The sequence below is a fragment of the Hypanus sabinus genome, chromosome 28, assembly GCF_030144855.1.
Source record: "Hypanus sabinus isolate sHypSab1 chromosome 28, sHypSab1.hap1, whole genome shotgun sequence".
NCBI lineage: Eukaryota > Metazoa > Chordata > Chondrichthyes > Myliobatiformes > Dasyatidae > Hypanus > Hypanus sabinus.
The window spans coordinates 9302921-9327819 of NC_082733.1; the positions used below are offsets into that span (position 1 = coordinate 9302921).

The following is a 24899-nucleotide window of genomic DNA, read 5'->3' on the forward strand; positions in this document are numbered from 1 at the left end:
TCTACAACTTAGAACGGGAGACAAAAACTGCATGTCAAAAGAGCAAAGTTATGAGATGGGGGATTTCAATACGCAGGTAGATATCGGGAAAATCAGATTGGTGCTGGATTCCAAGAGGGGGAATTTATAGAATGCCTATGAGATGGCTTTTTAGAGCAGCTTGTGGTTGAGCCCACTTGGGGCTCAGCTATTCTGGATTGGGTATTGTGCAATGAACTGGAAATGAATTAGAGAGCTTAAGGTAAAGGAACCATTAGGGGCCAGTGAACATCATCTGATAGAATTCACCCTGCAGTTTGAGAAAGAGAAGCTACAGTCAGATATATCTGTATTGTAATGGAGTAAAAGGAATTATGGAAGCATGAGAGGAGAGCTGGCCAAAATTGATTGGAAGGGAATACTAGCATGGATAATGGCAAAGTAGCAATGACTGGAATTTCTGAGGGTAATTTGGAAGGCAGAGGATAGATACTCCCAAAGTAGTAGTATTATAAAGGGAGGATGACATAACTGTAGCTGACAAGAAGTCAAAGCCAAAGAGAGGGCATATAATAGAACATAAATTGGTGGGAAGTTAAAGGATTGGGAAGCTTTTAAAAAACAACAGAAGACAACTAAAAACCATGAAGATGCAAAAGATGGAATACAAAGGTAAGATAGCCAATAATATTAAAGAGGATACAAAACGTTTCTCCAGATATATAATGTGTAAAAGAGAGGCAAAAATAGATACAGGACAGCTGAAAAATTATGCTAGAAAGTTAGTAACGTGGGACAAGGAAATAGCGGATGGACTGATTAAGTATTTTGCATTAATCCTCACTGTGGAAGACACTAGCAGTATGCTGGAAGTTCAAGAGTGTCGGGGGCAGAAGTGAGTAAAGTTGCCATTACTATGAAGAAGGTTCTTGGGAAAATGAAAGGTCTGAAGGTTGATATCTGGTCACCTGGACCAGATGGTCTATACTCCAGGGTTCTGAAAAAAGTGGCTGAAAAGATCATGGAGGCACTAGCAATGATCTTTCAAGAATCAATATATTTTGACATGGTTCCAGAGGACTGGAAAATTGCAAATGTCACTCCACTCTTCAAGAAGGGAAAGAAGCAGAAGGAAGGGAATTATAGGCCAGTTAGTCTGACCTCAGTGGTTGGGAAGATGTTGGAGTTGATTGTTAAACATGTGGTTTGAGGGTACTTGGAGTCACATGATAAAATAGGTTGTAGTCAGCATAGTTTCCTTGAGGGAAAATCTTGCCTGACAAATGTGTTAAAATTCTTTGAAGAAATAACAAGCAGAATAGACAAAGGAGAATCAGTGATGATGTGTACTTGGATTTTCAGAAGGGTTTTGACAAGGAGCCACACATGAGGCTGCTTAACAAGTTAACAGACCATGGTATTACAGGAAAGATACTAGCATGGAAAGAGCATGGCTGATTGGCAGGAATGGGAATTAAGGTAGCCTTTTCTGATTGGCTGACACTGACTAGTGGTGTTCTACAAGGATCTGTGTTGGGACTGCTTCTTTTTAAGTTAGAAGTCGATGATTTGGATGATAGAATTGGTGGCTTTGTGGCCAAGTTTGTAGATAGGTGAAGAGGCAATTAGTTTTGAGGGAGCAGAGAGTCTACAGAAGGACTTAGTCAGATTGAGAAAACGTGCAACAAAGAGGCAGATGGAATATAATGTCAGGAAGTGTATGGTCATGCACTTTGGTTGAAGAAATAAATATGTAGATCATTTTATAATTGGAGAGAAAATTCAAAAATCTGAGGTACAGAGGGACTCGGGAGTCCTCATGTAGGATTCCCTAAGGGTTTTTCTTGCAGATTGAGTCAGTGGTGAGGAAGGAAACCACAATGTTCGCATTCATTTCAAGAGGACTAGAATATAAAAGCAAGGATGTAATGTTGAGGCTTTATAAAGCATTGATGAAGCCTCAATTGGAATATTATGAGCAGTTTTGGCCCCCTTATCTAAGAAAAGATGTGCTGATATTGGAGGAAGTTCAAAAGAGGTTCACAAAAATGATTCCAAGATTAAAAAGGCTTACTTACAAGGAGCGTTTGATAGCTCTGTGCCTATACTCACTGGAATTCAGAAGAATGAGGAGTATCTCATTGAAATCTATTGAATGTTGAAAGATTTCAATAAAGTGGATATGGTGGGGAGTCTAGGACCAGGGGACACAGTCTAAGAACAGAGGGACATCCATTTAGAACAGAGATGAGAGGAATGTTTTTTAAGCCAGAAAATGATGAAAATGTGGAATTTATTGCCACAGGTGGCTGTGTAGGCCAAGTCACTGGCTATCTTTAAGGCAGAGGTTGATAGATTCTTGATTAGTCAGGGCAGGAAGGCATATGTGGAGAAGGCATGTGATTGGGGCTGAGCAGGATATAGATCAGCCATGATGAAATGGCAAAGCAGACTCAATGGGGCCAAATGTCCTATTTCCGCTCCTACATTTTATGGTCTTATATTATGATTAATGGAAATGAACACCCCATAGCCTTTGCATCATGTTCCCTTACTGCTGCAGAGAAAACTTATGCACAGACTGACAGAGAGGATGCAAAATATTTCTAAGGGAGAGAGTTGATTCCCATTACTGATCATCAACCCCTAGTGTCCCCTTTCAATCCACAGAATAGCAGCAGCATGAATGAAAAGATGGCTGTTTCTTGCGGGGCAGTTTCAAGATCAAATTTAGGAGAACAACTAATCATGAAAATACTGATAGATTGCCTCATTTATCCCTGGAGAAGAAAATACCAGAAAAAATTCACCAAAGAGGATATCCATGTTGACATATGCAAATTGCACGTCTCCCTATTCCGGCAGAGATAATGCAAAATGGAATGAAAACCACCATTTCAGGTCTACATGGCAACCCAAGATGGCTGAAATGTGCAACAGAAATTCAATTTCCCCCATTTTTACCAGCGCTGGGATGAAGTTGCCCTGGATGGAGGTTGACTTATGTGGGGATTGAGAGTTGTTGTACCATTTAAGCTGAGAGCTGAAGTGTTGGAGAAACTACGCACTAGTCATCCAGGCATGGTTACCTGGTGGCCTGGGATAAATCAGCAGAGAGAGCAGCTTGCCATGCACTTTTCAGGATGTCAACACATCCAGAAGATGACTAGAGCAGCACCCCTCCATCTCGGGGAATGGTTTCCCCTGCCCTGCCATTGCAGAGGATTCATATGGAATTTGCCAGATCATTGATGGGCACAGATTTCTTGGTAATAGTGGATGCAGCTACAAAGTGGGCAGAAATGCCCCCAACAGCCTCCACTATAGCCACAGACACTGCTGATGTGTTGCAAAGCCTTTTTGCAAGGACTGGTGTTCCAGAACACTAAGTCAGTGACAATGCAGCACAATTAGTTGTGAAACAGTTTTCATCATAACTGAAACTGAATGGAATAAGATATGTTACATCTGCACCATACCACTCAGCCTCCAATGGCTTGGCAGAAAGGTTTGTCCAAAGTCTAAAGAATGCACTGTGAATGATATCAGCAGAAACACTGCACAGTTGTTGAACCAGAACCTCACCAATTTCTTCCTTGCACATTGTAATGCAGCACACTCGACAACCAGGAACTCATCACCTATGCTGTTCCTGGGTTGTCCCTTGGGCTCATGCTTGGATCTCTTCAAACCCAATCTCAGAAGGTGTATGCAGGACAAACAGCTGAGACAAATTGTGGGCGCCTCAAACCAGGAGGTTTGATATTTCAGTCCTGGTGAGGGACTTACAGGGGTGATCAAAAGTGAGTACTTGCAAAGATTAAGGACAGAACTGGAGTACTCTCCTGCACAGTGGAGAATGCATCTAATGTCATCTGAAGATGACACATTGATCAGTTGAAGACAGCAGAGTGAATTGTTACAGAAGAAAGATATCCTGAGCTGTGAAAACCCCCTTCTGCATTCCCAAAGTCAACTCCTACAACCACCACTGAGGACGCTCCAGAACCTGAGGTTGTTTCACAGCCCCAAGTCTCACCCGCTAAGCAGAATGACCACACCCCTGGACAGGAAAGCCGCTACCTTACGAGAGTAAGAAATCCTCCATGGTGATTAAATCTTTAGGTCTGAATGGAACACATTAAAATTCACTATGCTGTGGGTATCTATATAGTTGGTGTATTATATGCTAAAATCTGTGCGTTTAAATGAACGTGCATATATACATATATATGTTGAAATGCAGTCTGCATTGACTTGGAATTTACAGATAAGCAGGGAGGAGCATTGTGTATTTAACATTTCAGTAATAATTGAGTAATATTGCAAATATATTGTTTGATTATGTATTCTTTGTTTAAATATTCATTATGGGTTATACGTAAAAGTATATGAATGGCATACATCATATGTGTACACCTTGCTAAAGTAAAAACAAACTAGAGTACACAGGTTATTCCCAGCTCCATGTTTGTCTTTGATTAGTTTTATGTTTTGGAGTTACAAAGCATAACTGGTGCTCAATCTGGTGAGCCAAATGACTTGTTTTGATTGTTGACTGGCTCTATAAATCCAGCAGGTTGTTCCAATGTGTCCATGACTGATGAGGTTTCCATGATTTTGAGTTAAGATTGTATAAATGATTATGATATACAAACTTGTCTGGGTTGTTAACTGCCTAGATGTAAAACTAGCAAGTGTGGGAATCAGTAGGCATGATTTTAACGACTGTCTCCCTTTCCCAAGTGTCCTGTGTTTTCCCATTTATTAAAGCATGTTCCGCTCTAAGTACTCAGAAACAGTTTTCTTTTGTTTTATAAACCTGGCTAAAATTGTTGGCAGGATAAAAATATCCAGTTATAGATTCCAATGCCACAGGAAGGCATTTTGTCAATTATAATTCTGCCAACTCTTTGTAATTATCATTCAATTCAATTAGTCCTTTGATTTGCCCAACAACTAAGCAAAGTTTTTCCAAGTATTTATCATAGTTTTTTTATAAAATAAAGAAAGTTATTTCTACAACAGCAACAATTGCTTAAGAAAAATACATATTTATATGCTTTCATAATTTAAGCAGATTGCAAATGTTTTCATTTAGTATTCTTGAAGTGTTTCTGAAATGGAGAGAAATTATGCTGGTCATGTTAAGAACTAACTTAATAATTGATCATGTGATATTTTGATGTGTAGAGTGGTTTTAAAGCCAATTTAAACACAGCAAGTTCCACACTAAGTGAAAATAAATGATAACTGCATGTGGAGAAAGCTTAAATAAAAACAGAAAATATGAAAACACTCAGAAGATCAGAATGCATCTATAGAACTTAATAGGTAATGCTTCAGATCTAAGCCACTTCTTCAGAACTGGGAAAGAAAAAGTTCCATAACTGACAATGAGACAAGGGACTGACCAAACTATGGTTTGGGAGACTTCAAATTTCAAGTGATCATCTGCAGAATCAGCTCACCCAATGGACAATGCTTCCAACACTCTGCACTGCACTTCTAAAACAACATGACAAGTGGGAGCCTTTTAAAGGAGAGTTAGTGATAGTTCAGGGCCAACATGTTCTAGTAAGGTGCAAAAGGAAAGGATTTCAAGATCAGGGAATCTAGGATAACAAATCTTATTGAAAGAGTACTTGGGAAAGAAAGGAAGCAGATGATAAGTATGTGCAACTACAATGAAAGGAATTCCTTTGAAGAAAATAAAGTGGAGGAGAGTATTTAAGAAAGAAGTTAGGACAGCAAAAGGAGGCATGAAATAGTCTTCGGAAGGCAAGCCTGAGGGATATGCTAGTCATTCTATAGGTATATTAGAAGAAAAGGGTAGCTAGGGAAAGAGTGAGTCCCTAAGGGACCTGTGTGGAACCTGGGGATGTGGACAAGGTCTTAAATGAATATGTCTCAGAAGAAGAATATAAAATTTAGTAAGTTCAAGGTGGGAGATATGGCTAGACTGGAGCACATCAATATTAAGAAGGTGGTGGTGTTATATGTCTTGGAACAGGTAAGGTTGGATAAATCACCAGGGCTGGATGAGATGCAGACAAAAGTGAGGCAATGCATTTTAGGACGTCAAATAGGGTAGGATATATACAATAAATGGCAGGGGATTAAGGAACCTGATGAACAGAGAGACCAAGTTCAAGTCCAGAGTTCCCATAATGTGTAAACACTGGTTGATTAGATAGTGAAGAAGGCACACAATATGCTTGTTTACATAAGTCGGAGCATTAAATATGACAGTTGAGATATTATATTGCAACTTTAGAAAGCAATTGTCAAGCTGCACTTGGAGTACAGTGTGCAATTTTGGTTGTTGTGTTACAGGAAGGATGTGATTGTAGTAGAGAGAGTGCAGAGGAGCTTCACCAGGATGTTGTTTGGATTATAGGACTTTTGATATTGAATGGGCTTTTATCCCTGGAGTGAAGAAAGCTGAGGGGTGACCTGATAGAAGTGTATAAGACAATGAGAGTTGTAGACAGTCAAATCTTTTTATCCATGATAGCTGTATCAAAAATGAGAGGACAAAGGTTTAAGGTGAGAGGATGGAATTGTAAAGGGGATCTGAGGGATGAGTTTTGTTTTACACAGAGAGTGGTTCTATTTGTTCTGTCAGTGGAGATGGAGGAGTCAGATGTAATTATGTTTAAGAGGCATTTAGACAAATACATAATTAGGCAAGACATGGAAAGATACGGTCAAAATGTGTGCAAATGGGATTAGTGTAGATAGCCTAAAAAGTTGGTGCTGACGTAGCTTTCAGATGAAAAATAGATTTGGAAGGGTTCTGAGGAAGAACATTTACAACCAGAAGTAGCATGAATCTGGAACTGGGAGGATGGTGAAGGCTGAGATTTTCCATCTTTAAGAAGTAACTAGTTGAGTATTTCAATTGGCAAGGTATACAGGGCTCTGGAGCCAGAAAGTGGAGTTAGAATAGATAGGCTCTTGACAATTGACATGGACATAGTTGGCTGAAAGGTCTGATTCTTTTTGAGGTTCTAATTACTCCTGTAGTAATGTCTTGAGGTTGACATGATTAATCTTTGACAACCACAGCTAACTTCCTCTATGTAAGGTATGACTCTAAACATTGGAGTGCCTGTTGACTTCAGTTTTACCAAGGCTCCTTGATGTCACGTGTGGTTAACTGTTGCTTTGATGTCAAGAACGTGAAAAAAAACACACCCTTAGTCAGCCATTTTCTTTCCCATTCACCTAAAACAATACTCTAGCCTCATGGATGACTGCAAGCCTACTCTCAGCTTGTTCCACCATTTGTAGACTTTGTGGGCTTCCTTGCTTTAATTTTGTATTAATATCGGTTGGAGCAGCCTGTTGCTGTTCCATGCTGACGAAGTATTTCATTATGGAACCTGGTGCTATTTCTCTTTGATCTGTGAGACCTGAACAAAATGGACTTACTCAGCCTGCTTTTGGGAAATGGAACCGTCAGCACATATCTGAACATTTTGCTTGTGGACAGGGAGCTGAAGATAGGAGTGTAACTCACTTGGATGACAGAGGATTCCCTTCCTTTCTATCTGGTGATCTGTCTTTTTTTCCCCCCAACATCTGCTCTGTAATTCTAACACATGCAGCACATCCAACAGGCTACCACAGAGACACATTTCAAGAAATTAGCAAATTCAGAAATGGCTGTGCAGCACCTAGTGTCTGTATAAGTATCAGAAGCCTCTCGAAGCACAGAGGGTTCTGCAACTGATGACATAAACATGCATCAGTCATGGCCTTTAAAAACTGCAATTGCAATGAATAAGCCCTGCAGAATGTTTCTCTGTAAGAGACCAATGATTTAATCCAGCAACATTCAAGGAGCATTTGACCAGAAATGTTGGGTTGAATTTCCTGAACTCTACATTTCTTGAAGATTAACCTAATGTTTTGAGATTTCAGCTTCAATTTTGGTAACTAAGTCAGCACAAAGTGATTCAGTTTCTTAGCTATTTACCTCACACATTATTTGAGCAATGCTTACACTGGAAATCTCAATTGTCCACATACCTGCAAACAACACAGAGAGGTTTGGGGTTAGCAGCCACCCTATATTCCAAAATAGGTGCATTATCATCATCATTTTTATGTTTCTCCTGCTTCCACAAGCCATCGAACATCTGGCCACAAGCAGTTTGTGTGAATGATCAATCACTTACGTCCAAAATTCTGTATGAAAAAAATTAAAAATAGTTGGTTTAAAAGTAGAACATGATTTCACTGCCTATTTTAGTTGTTTTGAATGCTAGAGATGCTCATCTATAATTCTAAAAACTTAGAAAAGAGCTGCAAAGAGTGATTCTTAATTCTATTAGGGAAAGGCAGCCCAGCAGCAGTACATATTGTACGCAATGGCAGACAAAATTAAATCCTTATCTCCAAATGAAGGCCACACGTGAGGGATCCAGAGAAATTTCACACGTCACTCCTTTAGATGCATGTTAACAGCAACAAACATTCCAAGGTTGAATACACATTAGTAATGTCTCAGCTTGCTGTTTTAGTAAAATCCACCTCTTTTAAAATCACTGGCCTCCTTGCAGTTCCAAGATATTTATAAGTAAATTGTCAATACCATACATTTTATTCAATTAAGACCTTCATTCATTCCTGTATATTCAGTAATTAAGAAATTAATCTCCAGAATAGGCAATAACCAATTTTCTTTATCCTGAGGATGGACTGGGATGTAGTGCTCTACAGGACACTATTAAAGGGCATCAAGGGTATGGGGAGAAGGCAGGGGAGTGGGGATAACTGGAAGAATTGGATTGGCCCATGATTGAATGGTGGAGTAGACTCAATGGGCCGAATGGCCTACTTCTGCTCCTATATCTTATGGTTTAAAGATAGAAGACTGATACCGTGGTACACAGCAAAGATCAAAGTACCGTTCAATAATTTGAAAAAAAAGCTCTGATGTTTTGGTTTGTTTCTCAGCCAAAACAAATGAAATCTATGTTGGTTTATTTTTATTTTATAAATTAGGCTTGTAAACTGCTGCTTTAAGCAACACCCTCAAAACAACAATGGCAGTTCCATCAGAATCATCAACTCAACATATATGCAAACTAACAGCAACACTGAGTTCTATATGCAGCTCTATACATTGAATGTGAAGCATTACATCTCATTGAGTTGAACACAATGCAGCAAAACATTTATTAATTTGTACTTATTCACAGACCTGGTGTCTCTTAATAGAGTTGATATTTACCACAATAAATTTGCTCAAAATCAGCTGAACCCAGTTCAAAAGGCAGCAAAATTATGTCAGGTTAGGTATAGTGCAACTGAAGTTTTTACAATTCTTTTGCAGTGGTTTTTAAAAGCAACATTTGTAAGCAATTGCAGTCAGATCTAGATCCATCACCCAGAATTACTGACAAACTTATTTAGGCCAGTTATGGAAAGCCTTTCTTATTGGCTCTTCCCACCGGCATGATGTGTTTTCGCAGAAGGAAAAGCTTTATCTCTTGGCAAAGCTGTCAATTACATTTATAAATTTCCGACAGAGACATTTAAAAACTATTAAAAATGAAGTATAAAAACTATTGAATAATATAAACACATCTTTTACAATTTAGTGTTTTGAATTATTTCAGCAAAATTATTAATAATTTTAATTTCCCCTTCGCCTTCTGACCTGCAGGCCTAAAATCCCTATTGAAAAACCATGTGTTCTCAGATCCTGCACCAGCTCCAGCTGGCACAGAGTTCAGTGAGGACGGGTGCCATCTGTGAACTCCACGTGGCAGCCAGTTACTGAGGTTGGGACAGATTTGACAACCCCTCCCAAGCTTGCAATAAGAACCAGATTCTCAAAATCACAATTACAGCAAGGTGGATATTTGCCTTACTGACTGCAGTCTCTATCTGGTTCTTTCACTCCCTTTTGAATTCCACAAATGAATTTGCTTTCGTGAATAATCAGGGCAGTGAATTTGATAAGAACACAAGAAATAACATGTTTAGGCCATTTCATCTTTGCTTCAACATTCAATAAGATCAAAGCAATCTTTTACTTTATCTGAACATTCTTGCCTTAACCCCGTATTCCTTGATACCGCCATCAACATTCAAACAACTACTGGTCTTATACATACTCAGTGACAGAGGTTTGAAGCCCTTTTGATTAGAAAATTCACTACCCTCTGGGGGAAGAAATTCATCCAGTCAAGCTGCAAATGTGGAAAGATGAACTTGTTAATGTTTCATGTTAGGGATTCTCCCTCACAACGTTCAGAACATTTTGTTTCAAATTCCAGCAACTGCGATTTAATTTGCTTTCCACATTTTTTCACATCTGACTGTTCCGACTCCTTAGTTTGAAACTAACACCACAGTGAAGGAAAATAATGCCCTCAATCTAACCATAACAATTGTGTATGCTTCAATTAGACTATCTAGCAGACAAGTCCTTGATAATGGGCATGAACATGGTGGGGCAAGATGACTGTTCTTGTGCTGCAGGACTCTCTCCCTCTCATTCTTGTAAACTTGAGGAAGTTTGGGACAGTCTGATTAATCTTTTCTCACACAATAAATCCACCAAATCAAGTCAGGTAAATTTCTGCTGTACTCACTTCCCTTCCCTGGGTTTGGAGCCCAGGCCTGTACAGGATATTGTTGATGTGAGCACACTGAGTTTTCATTCCAGGAAAAGAAATAAGAAAAAAGGGCAGATGCTGGAAATTTGAAATTAAATAAAATGCTGAAAATACTTAGCAGGCCAGGCTGCATCTGCAAAGATAGGAACAGAATTCATGTTACAGGTCTGTGAGTTTTTATTCACAATTTATAATTAGGGGCGGACATTTCTACTCTTCCAGACTCTAAGTACTTGCTACATAAAAATATTTTCCCTTTTGTTACTTCAGGCTCCCTGCCATTCACTTTGATTTTATAGCCCTTTGTTCTTGATCTCTTGATAGGGACAGTTCATCTACAGACTTTACACCTGGTTCTTTCAGGTCTTCTCACAAGCTCATCTGTCCTAAAGAGCAATGCCTGCTTCTCTAGTCCATCCACAACCTTATCCTCCCTTATCTCAATTTTAAATGCTAACCATTTATTGACATTAATAGACAAGTTTTTAAATACATTAACTTATAAAAGAAATAAGATATTGGCTGTGCATAGTACAAAATATTTGTCATTTGCATAATATTAAGTTGTTCATGTGTGGTAGGCTACATTGATGAAAATTGATACTAGCTTGTTTTCAACTGTGTTCAGTTACTACTCTGAAATACATCAGCAAATATTTCTAAAATGAAACTATGAAAAGAACACTTTCTGAAGTGTGGCCTAGTTGCTTTGGCTTATTGCAGGTTTTGCATTTAGCACCATACTTAAACTTTTAAGCAGAAACTTGGGGAAAACTTCCTTCCAAAATATAAATTTTTTAATTCAATTTACATTTGAATCATTAAAAGCAGAAATTTCATTCAGGTCCCTATGATCCATTTGTTCAAATATTAATTGACCATTGTAAATTATCACTAGTGTATTGATAAGTGGTAGAAATAGGGGGAGTTGATGAGAAAGTGGGGAAAATAATAAATGGGATTAATGCAGAATTAATCCAAATGGGTTGTTAGTGGTTGATGAAAGAACCTGTTTCCATGTGGTATCTCTCTATGACTCCATGAGGTGCTGAAGTAAAATTAAGTGGTGAAAAAAATTACTAACCAAGATTGTTTTGTGTAATTAAAATTGATGTATAATTAGTAAATTGAGGCAAGTTACAAGTTTCATTCAAAACTTGATTTATATCATTGATATAAATATCTTTCAGGTTTAAACAGTTGCCTGCGTTCAATGCACAGCTTTAATTGAAACTTTATAACATATAGCTCCCAAGGACACAAATCAGAAAGGTGAGTGAAAGAATCAAAATTTTCATATACAAAAAATCATGGTAACATTCATGCAATGTGGTATATACCAGGGTTATATTGGTTTTGCATTATAATTTCATATACTACACCCAATCTTTATACCTCATCACTGTAGTTTATGACAACTTAAACCCTATAGGTGCTCTATTTTAAGAAGTTTTGTCTAATTGAACCATGGTTAATGCAAATCTAAACAGATCTTTACACTAAAGCAGCTGCATGCAAACTCATTCATTATACATCAGATATCATGAATGCCAGCAGGATTTCAGCATAATAAACCACCAGGTGCTGAGGTACCATTTAAAAGTTAAGATATATAAACAGTTCTACTTCTCACAATACCTGGCATTCTCACAAACAATTCAAGATTTATTCTAAAACACTTGGGGTGAAAATGTGTAACACTAATCATTAATCTGTAACACTAATCTGTAAACTAGGAAGCACATTTTGTCCACCAAGGATGAACAAACACATGAATACTTCTCATTTTGCTTGTATATAATGCAATTGTATTGTTTGTCCAATTAATGAAAACTATTCAGTTCTTTAGAATGACAAGTCACGTTCCAGCTGTAGATGCAAGAAATTAATAACAAAAAATGTATACCCTTTGTCTCACAAATTTTATTACATCAAGTTAATTTACCTTTATGTAAAACCATTTACTCACTGCTCATGTACATAATATTTATTTATAGAAATGATACAAAAATTAAATTGTCAACATTTCAACAATTTTCTCCCTTCCTTCCCATTACTTATAAATTAGATTAGGGATATTAAGTCTTGAAACAACTTTAAATCTCTCCGATTTTCCTTCACTTTTCCAGGACAGGCGTATCCATGGAGGTTCAATGGAACATACTGCTCCAGTGAGGCAGCCAGCTGCCCAACACTCTGGCTTATAATTTTAATCCATGCTGGGTTCAGCTGGCCCTTGAATCCTAACATAGCAAAACTTCCTAAAATTAGAAAGGAATAATTAATTGTTAATTTTGATCTTTCAGTATTTTGATTTAAGCTGTACAATAAAACATGCAGTATTGAGTATTTGTAATTCTTATTTGCATGATTAAAAATCTACACATATCAATACAGAATAGAATAAAAACCCTATAACGTAGTACGAAGAGCCAAAACCCAAGAAATGCAAAAGGGAACAATTCAGTGGATCATTGTAGGTATTATAAATTGCTTATCCAAATACTTCTGAATTGCTAAGTGTCAATCAAGCAGATACAGACACTTTCAAAAGAGCAAGCAAAAGTGAATGTGGACATTTAGCCAAATTATATGCTCTTTCTTAATAAAAATGTTATTCCTTCCTTCACAGAATCCAACTAGTCTCCTAAATGATTCCAGATTTTTGTTTCACTACACACAGTTAATGGCTGATATTAATCAGCCTGATATGCTTTCAGACATCAGCCCTCTGCACAGTGATAAAAACAGTTCTGGAAATGTAAATGGTAACAGATCAATTATAGATAACAACAAATAATTCAAATAATTCTTTTATTTTACACAGAAGAAAATATATAATCAGCTGAGCTTCCTCAACAATACAGTGGAATATCATTGGCAATCTGAAGTTATAAAAGACAACCATAATAAAGACAATTAAGTGCAGAGGTTCTATGGTCTTGACTATAGCCCTAGAATAGTACCCGCTTGATTTTTGTGAATCAATTATTTTAAGGCAATGTACAATACAGTACTATAATCTGCTTCTACCCTCTATGCATTTGGCTTAGATAGTAATTAATTCCTAGGATTGAAAGGCATCTGTACCAAGCAAAAATAAGTTCAAATATGGCACTATTTGCAGGCATTTATAATTTAAACATTCCAGATTTTTTACTCAATGGCATTTCATTTATTTTATTGTCCGCAGAAAGCTTAAAGTTATGTTACAATTAATGCACGTTCACAATATTTATGTTCGTATGTTGACAGGAGCTAGAACATTTTGAATCTTCCAAAATCTCTGGACGAACATTGGATTAATATAATTTAGTGTAATTTCCTTTCTGCTGTTCAATTTCAAACACTACAGGAACAAAATCTATGACTGCCTTACTTCTCGGTTTCAGTACTGAGAGCAGATTTCAGTACTGCCTTCAGTAATGCATTAGTTGCACAATTTTCTGATAAGTGACTCTTCCAGCCTATCCGATAAATGCTAGGACCTTCATAAATCAGCCCTCAAACAAAGAAGTTTCAGTCTTTTTACCCTTTGTGAAACATCTCCAATATTGACCACTCTTGTTAATAATACATTCCCTGGATACTGCAAATAATAAGAACATTTCTAATTAATATTTTTAATTCTGGTCTTTAATAGACATCCATCACAAATGTACATCACCTTCCATGAAAAAATTGATAGGCTTTGCAGCACCTAGTCTGAGGAAAGCTGAAGACACTTGGAATAGTGACCAGCCAGAATCATCTCTTGAACAAACAAGAATAATTGACCTGCAAAAAAGAGAAACAGAAGAAACAAAATGTAAAACTGCCAACAGGAATGAACAAAGTTTAGATTAAGTCATTCTTTGGTTAGTGCCCAGAAATAAACATGAATAAAGAAATGGCTCAGGACACAGGTCAGTGGTATTTCCCCTAGCATCAACGTGTGGATCTCTTGCTTTGAATTTTATACATAATTTGGTTCTGTGCACAAGAAATGATACTGTATTTAGGTGCTGCTTCTACATCATGACAAACAAATAGTAAAGAATGGATATAGTCCTGATGCAAGGTCTTGACTCAAAATATTGACAATTCCTTCCCCCCCTCCCCTCAACAGATGCTGTTTGACCCACTGAATTGTTCCAGCTGAGGCCCTTTATTGGTTGAGATTGACCATGGATGTTGCGTCCCAGCTGTCTACATAGTGCTCAAGCCAGGCCAGTATGATATTATGAACAAGCTGTTACCCATGTAGCGGAATCCCCCTCTCTACTCAGCTGATGGATCCAAAGGAACGGCAGAGACAGATACTGTTCGGCACCAGGAGTTATAGGAGTTGTCAGTCAGAGTTGAACTCAAGATAGGACTGCTTTAGGGACTTCAGCTCTGGACTTTTCCTTGGGGTTTACTCCCGAAGCTTTCCCCTGAGTGGGTATAGGCACAAGGCAGTGGAGGTTTCTTTCTTCTAGGTGAGCTGCCAACCAAGGCTAATGAGCCTCTTCTGCCCAAAGCGACGGGTTTTAAGGTGCTTATTTTTCCAATAATTTGTATTTTTTCTGAGAGTTAAGGAATGCAAGTGAATCAGCATATAGGAGGGAGATTAAAAATCTGGCTGAGTAGTGCCACAACATCAACTACTCAATGTCAGCAAGACCAAGAAGCTGATTATTGAATTCAGAAAAAACAAAGCAGAGATCATGAGCCAGTCTTCATTGGAGGATCAGAGATGGAGAGGGTCAGCAACTTTAAATTCCTCTGTGATATCATTTTAGAAGACTTTTCCCAGACCTAGCACATAAATCCAATTACGAAGAAAGCATGGTAGTGTCTCTACTTCCTTCAGTAAGATATCTAAAACTTTGACAAACTTCTATAGTTGTGTGGCTGTATCACAAGCTGGTATGGAAACAATGCCATTGAATGGAAAATCCTAATAAAAGTAGTGGATATGGCTCAGTGCAACATGGCTAAAGCCCTCCCCACCATTGAGCACATTAACACAGAGCGAAAGCAGCATCAGGGATCACTACCACCCAGGTCATGCTCTCTTCTCATCGCTACCATCGAGGTGGTACAGGAGACTCAGGGCTCACATCACCAGCATCAAGAACAGTTATTAACCATTAACCATCAAGCCCTTGAACCAAAAAGGGAATAATTTCACTCAATTTCACTTGCCCCATCATTGAAATGTTCCCACAAGCTGTGGACTCACTTTCAAGGACTTTTCATCTCATGCTCTCAATATTTATTGTTTATTCATTTATTATTTCTTTCCCTTTGAATTTGTACAGTTTGTTAACTTCTGCATACTGGTTGAACCCAATTGGTGTAGAGAAGTTTTGGTAAAAAGAACAATGGAAGAAGTGTTCTTTGATCATCAATTCTCCGAAGAAAATAAATATGTGTAGATATGCATGTCTTCAACAGCAAAAAATGAAGTCATCAGATAGCCATGTTTATATTTGCGTTCTGCGTCCAAAACAAAGAATTAGAAAAAAAAGAACAAAGCTCAGTAAATACATAGAAAGGATTAGTAGAAAATGCCTAGATAATTTGACAGATACCAGAACAGAAGAATGAATTAAAGAAAAAATAATTGGACAATTTAGGAAGATTGGAAAATCTGAGAAATAGTTCAGGAAAAGTGAATTCTAATTGGAAAGGGAAAAAGATTCTAAGATAAAATACAGAGATACAAACATAAAGGTAATCATAAAATAATTCAAAGAGTATCAACTTATTTCTACAAAATCCTTCCAGTTTCTTTTAAATTGATAACTTATTTATAAACAAGAGAAAATCTGCAGATGCTGGAAATCCAAGCAACACACAAAACGCTGGAGGAACTCAGCAGGCCAGGCAGCATCTATGGAAAGAGTACAGTCAACATTTCAGTCCAATACCCTTATTTATAAGTCTTTTTTAACAGGATCTCAGAACTTATTCAATTCTGATTAACAGAAAAATAGAATCTGGATTTGATACAGCATTCTCTAGTGTGCTAGTAATTAAGTTTGGGATTCAGCCCAGTACCCTCAACTGAGATTGAGCTATGGTGTACAGCCTACTGGCTTGAGGCAATTAACCAATAGCACATTTTAAAGTTCAAAATAAATTAATTATCAAAGTACATATATGCCACCTTATACAACCCTGAGATTCATTTTCATGTGGGCATACTCAATCAATCCAATAAACAAAAAAGAATGAATGAAAGACCGCACCCACTGGCATACAACCAGAGTGTAAAGGAGTGTACAAATATAAAAAGAATTACTAACAATAAATTAAAAAGCAATACATATTGAGAACACGAGATGACGAATTATTGAAAGTGAGCTCAAAGGTGTGGGAACAGTTCAATGATGGGGCAAGATAAGTTGAGTGAAGTTATCCTCTCTCTTCAAGAACCTGATGGTTGAGGGGTAGTAACTGTTCTTGAACCTGGTGGTATGAATCTTGAGGCTCCAGTACCTTCTTCCTGATGACAGCAGTGAGAAAAGAGCATGAACTGGATGGTGGGGGTCCCTGATTATGGATGCTGCTTTCCAGTGACATCTCTCCATGTAGATGTTCTCAATGGTGGGGAGGGCTTTATACATGATGGACTGAACCATTTCCACTACTTTTTGTAGGATTAATGAGCATTGTTGCTTCCATACCAGGCCGTGATGCAGCAAGTCAATATACTCTCCACTACACATCTATAGAGGCTTGTTAAAGTTTTAGATGTCATGTTGAATCTCTGCAAACTCCTAAGGAAGGAGAGATGCTGCTGTGCTTTCTTTATAATTGCTGGACGCAGGACAGGTCTTTGAAATGATACACTGAGGAATTTAAAGTTGCTGACCCTCTTCACCTCAGATCCCCCAACAAGGAAATCAATAATCAGCTCCTTGGTCTTGCTGATATTGAGTCAGATGTTGTTGTGGCACCACACACCCAGATTTTCAGCATCCCTCTTGTATGCTGATTTGTCACTGTCTATGACAGTGGGGTCATCAGCAAACTTAAATATGGTGTTGGAGCTGTGCTGAACCACACAGTCATAAGTGTAAAGTGAGTTGAGCAGGGAGCTAAGCACACTTGTGCTGATGGAGATTTTGGAGGAGATGTTGTTGCCAATCCAAACTGCCTGGGGTCTGCAAGTGAGGAAAACAAGGATCCAATTGCACAAGGAAGTATTAATGCCAAGGTCTTGAAGCTTATTGATTAGTTTACAAGTTTGATTAGTTGTAGTAATACAAGATATCTGGAATGCTGGATTTTCCTGGATCAAAGTGATTGTCATAGCAATAAGGTTCAGGAATGATAAACTCATAACATGAAATTCAACGAGCATAAAGATTTCACATTACCAGAAGATAATGACATAGATGGTTTCTTTGGAATTCAAGCCCTCTGTAATGCAGGGGTGCACATTATTTACCTAATGAGTCAAGTGCCTTCCCTTGCCTGTTAGTATACTCATGTTTAAAAATGTTTAAATTGCTGTCAGTCACACAAGGTAGCGGTGTTAATGCTGAAATTCTCAACACCACCATTATCCTGCAGAATTTAGATCATTGTTTTTCTCACCATCTTATAGAGAGGATCCTGCTTAAGAAAACAAAAGAGAAGCTCTGAGCAGCAAGTTGACAAAGGCAACAGAAGGTATGTAGCTCAGCTAGGCAAATACTGGGTAATCCCACCTTAGAGAGAGCTTGCAGTCCTAGGAAACCATCTATGCTAAAATCTTCTGTAATATAAGAACTTTCATTATCATTGAATCTAATGTTCTAAGTTCTAAAATAATCCTATAAAATGTAATGGATTCAGCCCAGTGCATCATAGGTAAAGCCCTCCCAACCAGTGAGCACATCTACATGAAATGCTGTCATAGAAAAGCAGCATCTATCATCAGGGAGACCATCACTACCCAGGACATGCTCTTTTCTCACTGCTGCCATCAGGTAGAAGGTACAAGAGCTTCAAGATTCACATCACCAGGTTCAGGAACAGTTACAACCGCTCTTGATGATTACACTCACTTGCTCATCCATTGAGATGTTCCCACAACCAATGAGCTCACTTTAAGAATTCTTTATCTTATTTTTTCATATTCCTGTTATTTATTTGTATTTGGTTTATATCAGGGTCAATGAAAGATCAACCAGATATCAACCAGACATCAACCAGTGGCAAAGACATTGGCTGGGCTTTCTTAGTGCAACACTGGGAATTTATTTCTCCAATCTGCTACCAGCTAGATATGTGAATTCCGGCAAGTTAGTCAGTATGTATTTTGGTATCTTCAGTAATCCTTGGTCAATTAACATGGTTTCAATTATTTTTATTTATTTATTTTAGTTTTTGAAGATACTGTGATACAGTGGACGCTGTGCTTTAAAAAACAAATTCCATAAGGTTATTTTTTCTTTTGTATCTTAAATATTTTGGTAATTGTTTGTGAATCCCATAAAGCCAAATTTCAATTGTCTGGACTGCTGTAATACAATACACAGTGCCTATTAAAAATATTCACCCCCCTTTGAAAGTTTTCATGTTTTAATGTTTTACAAATTTGAATCACGGTGAATTTAATTTGGCTTTTTTTTTGACACTGATCAACAGAAAAGACTTTTTCATGTCAAAGTGAAAACAGATCTCTACAAAGTAATCTAAATTAATTACAAATATAAAACACAAAATAATTGATTGCATAAGTATTCACTCCCTTTAATATGACTCGCCAAATCAGTCATCTGGCTTTAGATTAGTTAAATGGAGATCTGATTTTGGAGACCTGTGTTTCAATTTATTGTAGTAGAAAATATACACCTGTATCTGGAAGGTCCAGCTGCTGGTGTGTCAGCATCCTGGCAAAAACTACACCATGAAGAAAAAAGAACATATCAAGCAACACCGTGAAAAGGCTATTGAAAAGCACATGTCAGGAGATGGATACAAGAACATCTCCAAGTCACTGAATATCCCTTGGAGTACAGTTAAATCAATCATCAAAAAATGGAAAGTTATGACACAGCTGTAAGTCAGCCTAAAGCAGGCCCTCCTCAAAAACCTGAGTGACCATTCAAGAAGGAGACAAGTGAGGGCAGCCACCAAGAGATCTATGTCAACTCTGGATGAGTTACAAGCTTCAGTGGCTGAGATGGGAGTGACTGAACATACAACTGTTGCCCGGGTATTTCACCAGTCACAGCTTTGTGGGAGAGTGGCAAAGTGAAAGGCACTGTTGAAAAAAAATTCACATGAAATCTTGGCTAGAGTTTGCCAGAAGGCATTTGGAGGACTCTTACGTCAGCTGGAAGAAGATTCTATGGTCTGATGAAACCAAAATTAATCTTTTTGGCCATCAGACTAAATGTTATGTTTGGCATAAGGTAAACATTGCACATCATCCCTACCGTGAAGCTTGGTGGTGGCTGCATCATGCTGTGGGGATGCTTCACTGCAGCAGGCCCTGGAAGGCTTGTGAAGGTGGAGGGTGAAATAAATGCAGCAAAATACAGGGAAATCCTGGAGGAAAACATCTTGCAAGAGAACTGCAACTTGGGAGAACATTTGTTTTCCAGAGGACAATGACCCCAAGCATAAAGCCAAAGCTACACAGGAATACCTTAAAAACAACAAAGTTAATGTCCTGGAATGGCCAAGTCAGTGTCCAGCCCTCAATCTAATTGAGAATTTGTGGCTAGACTTGAAAAGTGCTGTTCACTCACCATACCCATGCAATCTGACAGACCTTGAGCAGTTTTGTAGAGAAGAATGGGGAATAATTGCAGTGTGTGGATGTGCAAAGCTGGTAGAGACCTATCCACATAGACTCAAGGCTGTAATTGCTGCTGAAGGTGCATCTACTAAATACTGAGTTGGAGGGGGTCAGTAATTATGTAATCAATTATTTTGTGCTTAATAATTGTAATAAATTTAGACCAAATTGTAGAAATTTGTTTTCCCTTTAATATGAAAGAGGTTTTTCTGTTGATCAGTGTCAAAAAAGCCACTGTGAGTCAATGTTGTAGACCAATAAACCATGAAAACTTCCAAGGTGGGTGAATACTTTTTATAGGCACTGTACGTCATATATATTTCTCAGTTTTTTTTCTCTACAATATACCACACAAATGAATTCAGAAATTTACATCTCGATAACCCTCTTAAAAACTATTGACTGCAAAATGTGAAGAAGCTTATAACTTGCTCTACAATCAGTTTAATTGGAAAATGAAATCAAAGTTGACCTTTACATAGAATCTAATATACCGTGTCTTCATTAAGATTGAAAGCGAGTGGATTTTGTAGCTTTTCCCCTCAATTCAGTCATTTGATAAATTAGATTAGATTACGGTTATGATCAGGCTAATGCTTAATTATGAAGCACTACAACTCAATCCAAATTATCATTCAGGTACCCAAGAAGAACTTGAATTTCAGTACCCATAGTAATCTTAAAACAATTTTATAGAAAATGATATTGTTACAAGGTGGGGGGCAAAGGTGCTCGAGGAGGACCCAAGAGCAGAACACAAACACGTTTTTCTAAGGTTAAATTAAATAGTTTATTACTCTTTGCAAGGAGAACCATGACGCAAGGATAGAGCAGGGAAACGAAGGAGGTCAAAGAGGAAATGGGAATAGGCTTAATGAACGAGGGCTCAAGCCCAGGACTAGGCTGGGACTCAGGGTCTGGGGTCCAGGACTTGGAGATCGGGGATCAGAGCCAGGACTCGGAACACAGACCTTGGACTTGGAGACTTGGAACGCTGCAGCCATGACTTGAACACTTGGAACTTGGACCACCATGGTCAGGACTTGATACTCAAACACAGGACATGAAACACCGAGCCAGGACTCCACCTTAAGACACCAGGCAAGGAGCCTGGACTCTTTAACACAGGGTCAGGAGCCTTCTAGGGTACAGGGCCGGGACCCCTCTTTAGAGAGGACATGGATACAGAGACCACACAATGACAGTCCATTCGAGTAGCGGCAAATGGCTTGCCTACTGAACTGGATACAAGACGACAAGACAACGGATGGTACTATCACTGGACCCAGGTTTGTTCCAAGCTGTGGGAGCTCTTAACTCACCCCTGGTGGGTTAACCTTGCCCGGACCCACTCTGGCAAGGGAAGGCGAATTGCTGGCACTTGCTGCGGGAGGAGTCTTGGCTTGCTCCGGCAAGAAACTTAGTTGGCTCCAGCTAGGTGACTTTGGCTCGCGGTAGCTATGACAACTTCGCTAATGCTCTATAACGCTCTCGCGCCGAACAGCTGAAGCCAGGGGCTTATAAACTGCCAGTTTGGTCGAGAATGGATTGCCTTAATCTCCAAGCTCGAGGGACACGGGAAACAGGGAATTAAAGGGGAACAAGGAGTCAAAGGTCCGGATCATAACACAACCTAGATAAATTTAAAGGGAACCTGATCTAAAGTTGAATGATGTAACTTAAAGTATCTTTGACAGAGAAATCCTATGCAAATTTGATTCAAGTTGGGAAATAACCAGTTAGATCCTTTAGGGATGTGAATTAACCAATAACAGCTGATATCTTGTTTCATTCTATGGTAAGTAAATTTTAATTGTTTAGTTTGGAATTAAATTGAGGTATACTTTTCTTTTCCTATTGTTATAGTCACTTTGATTTATATACTTTCAATGGACCAATTTGAGGTCTTGCATATTATGATCTTTCAATAAGTCATGCCCCAGGTTAGCTAATTTACATTGACTCTTCAAAAGCTCAAGCTGTGTGGACTATGGACTTCTTGCTGTGCAGTTATTCTCATTCCCAGTTTTGAAAGATAATGACCATTATTTCTATCCAAATTTTCACAGTTGCTTTCACAATGACAGTAGACATTTTATGAAAAATAGATAACTGTCCACCTGCTCACCTTTCTGGAATAGTTTGATGGATGTAATTAGCAATGGAGTCAGCTGCTGATAGTGCCTGGACTGTGTCAAAATGTTGTCTGCTCACTATTGCTCCAGAACATGCATCAACTGTGACAAAGAAAAGCCCCGGCTTCTCAAAGAGGAAAATATCATCATTTACCTACAAGAACAGAATGGCAACATTTGATTTTTGCCTGTAAGAAATTATATGATTTAATAAAATGCAAAAATAATTCATCCACTGGAATAATAAGGAATATTATTATTGCTGACATGTTTGGAAAACCAACTCAATTTAGGCACATGATCAAATTGGTTAAAAAGAACTAAATCAAAAGTTTCATTGCTAGTAGCATGAGACAAGTGTAATGGAAGTAAATATAATGGGATGCCATTAGGATTAAGTCTAAAGTCCAAATCTGTGAAGCAGACTTGATGGGCTGAATTGCCTAATTCTGCTCCAATGTCTATGGTTAAACTCTATCATAGTTGTTTAGAGAATACAAATTCAGTTTTTAAGGAAATATTGGGAACTTCAGCTGATTATGACTTTCATCATGTGATCTTGAAACTGACTGTTAATGTTAAAATCAGCTGGATAAATAATGTAAAGGCAAGGAAATCTGCAGATGCTGGTTAAAGAATGTGCCTGGTTTGTCCAACAGGCAAGCCCAATGTTTAGTTTTAAAATGGCACTTGAAAATACACTAGAAAGCCACTTAGTACAAAGGGTCCCTACTATCTGCTGTTGGCAACTGTATTTATATATTCATTATTCATTTATTGGCCATCCCAAACTGGTAATGCCCAAGATTCCTCTTCATGTGGCACGTTTCCATGTAACTGGCATAAATATACCATCTACGCTGGAATTTAAGTGAATGAAAGATGTAGGAGTCCAAGTCCATGGTTCCCTGAATACACAGGTGAATAGTGTGGTGCAAATGAATCCTTGTCTTCATACCTTAGGATACAGAACTTAACAGTTGGGACCTGATGTTGCAACTTTAGAAGAACCCTAGTTCAGCAACACTTGGAGTATTGTTAGCAGTTCTGGTCACCACTCTACAGGAAAGATGGGATTTGCTGAAGAGAGTGCAGAGGAGATGCAATAGTATGGTGCCTGAATGGAGGACTTTAATTATGAGGAGAGATTCCTTATTCATTTTTTGTTTCTTGGAGCAAAGGGGCTGAGGAGTAACCTGTTAGAAGTATATAAAATTAAGAGAGGCATAGACAGGGAAGGTAGTTAGTCTTTCAAGGAGTATCAAGAACAGAGGGCATAGTTTAAAGGTGAGAGGTAAGAGATTTAAAGGGGATTTAAGGGGTAAGGTGTTTTTTTTTTAAACACAGAGTGGTTGATAATCTGGAATGTGTTGCAAAACTGCTTTTGCACAAATCAGTTTCTGGAATTTCTGAAGCAGTTGCCCACTCTTTCAGGAGATCTTTACATAACTTTCAGAGCTCATCTGGTATTAGTTTGCACTTCTAAGTTAGTTTCAACTGAACCTAGAGGTTTTATTGTTCTTGCAGAAAGCTAGTAGAAAGTATTTATTGATCATCTGTAGAACTTAATTAAGAATGAATCATAGTTAATCTAGACTGGATAGCAACTCCACTAACATCATTCTGACCACAAATTATCCTTGTTATTATTTCAGCTTGCTCTAAGAGGACTCTCACTTATGATCTCTAATCCAGTATTAACTAGCTCAATTGAATTCATCAACATTAAATGTAAATTACTGCTTAGGCCAGGTACTTTTGGGTAGCAAATTGGAGTTAATGACCAGATCCTGAAAAATTAAATGAATTAGAATTATAAACAAAAAGTAGTCCTTTACTCATTCAAGTCAAACAACTGCTTTATCCTTAAAGGATAAAACATTTGAATTTTTAACTCAGAAAGAAAATCAAGTTTAAAGGCAATCACTGTTACCTTAATGAAAGCAAATTTACGGCCATTTTGTATGTCTTTTCTGCTCTGTGATTGTATCTGGACTCTGATGTAGGTTCTGTGTGGATCACTGGTGATAGCAACCTGGTAAACAACAGATACATTTTAATTGCATTTAATATCCCATGTCATAAACATTTTGTATCCTAACCAATTAATAGAAAACAGAAAAAAGAAATAGACACCACATGAAATGATTTCGGGCAGATACAGCAGTTAAAAAAAAGGTAACACTAACTGAATTTTTGATTTGTTCAAAGGATATTTTGTTGATACAGCCCACATTAAGTCAAAATAGGTTCATTGTGCTGAAGAAAGGATCTCCTTTGGTTTTGGTTACTATAGGTAGGAGAATGGGGTTCACAGGGATTTAGAGCTCCTAGTATTATTAAGTAAAATAGTAAAAATTTCAAGCAAATAGTTTGTAATTG

The 24899-nt window shown here is 38.0% G+C and overlaps 2 protein-coding genes across 3 annotated transcripts in view; both read right to left on the reverse strand.

Moving 5' to 3' along the window:
* The window catches only part of cemip (cell migration inducing hyaluronidase 1), a 194355-nt gene that overhangs the window by 103652 nt on the left and 65804 nt on the right, over window positions 1-24899 (reverse strand). The window contains exon 2 of the mRNA XM_059952579.1: window positions 8017-8175. Within this exon, the coding sequence (XP_059808562.1) occupies window positions 8017-8119 (103 nt within the window). The 5' untranslated portion in view covers window positions 8120-8175. The remainder of the gene's footprint in view (window positions 1-8016; window positions 8176-24899) is intronic.
* Window positions 8188-24899, reverse strand: part of LOC132382414 (cell surface hyaluronidase-like) — a 115490-nt gene continuing 98778 nt past the window's right edge. For both annotated transcript variants that reach the window (XM_059952577.1, XM_059952578.1), the window contains 4 exons: window positions 24451-24552; window positions 22511-22671; window positions 14284-14393; window positions 8188-12877 (listed from right to left, as the gene is read on the reverse strand). In XM_059952577.1, coding sequence (XP_059808560.1) covers window positions 12681-12877; window positions 14284-14393; window positions 22511-22671; window positions 24451-24552 — 570 coding nt within the window. In that variant the 3' untranslated portion in view covers window positions 8188-12680. The remainder of the gene's footprint in view (window positions 12878-14283; window positions 14394-22510; window positions 22672-24450; window positions 24553-24899) is intronic.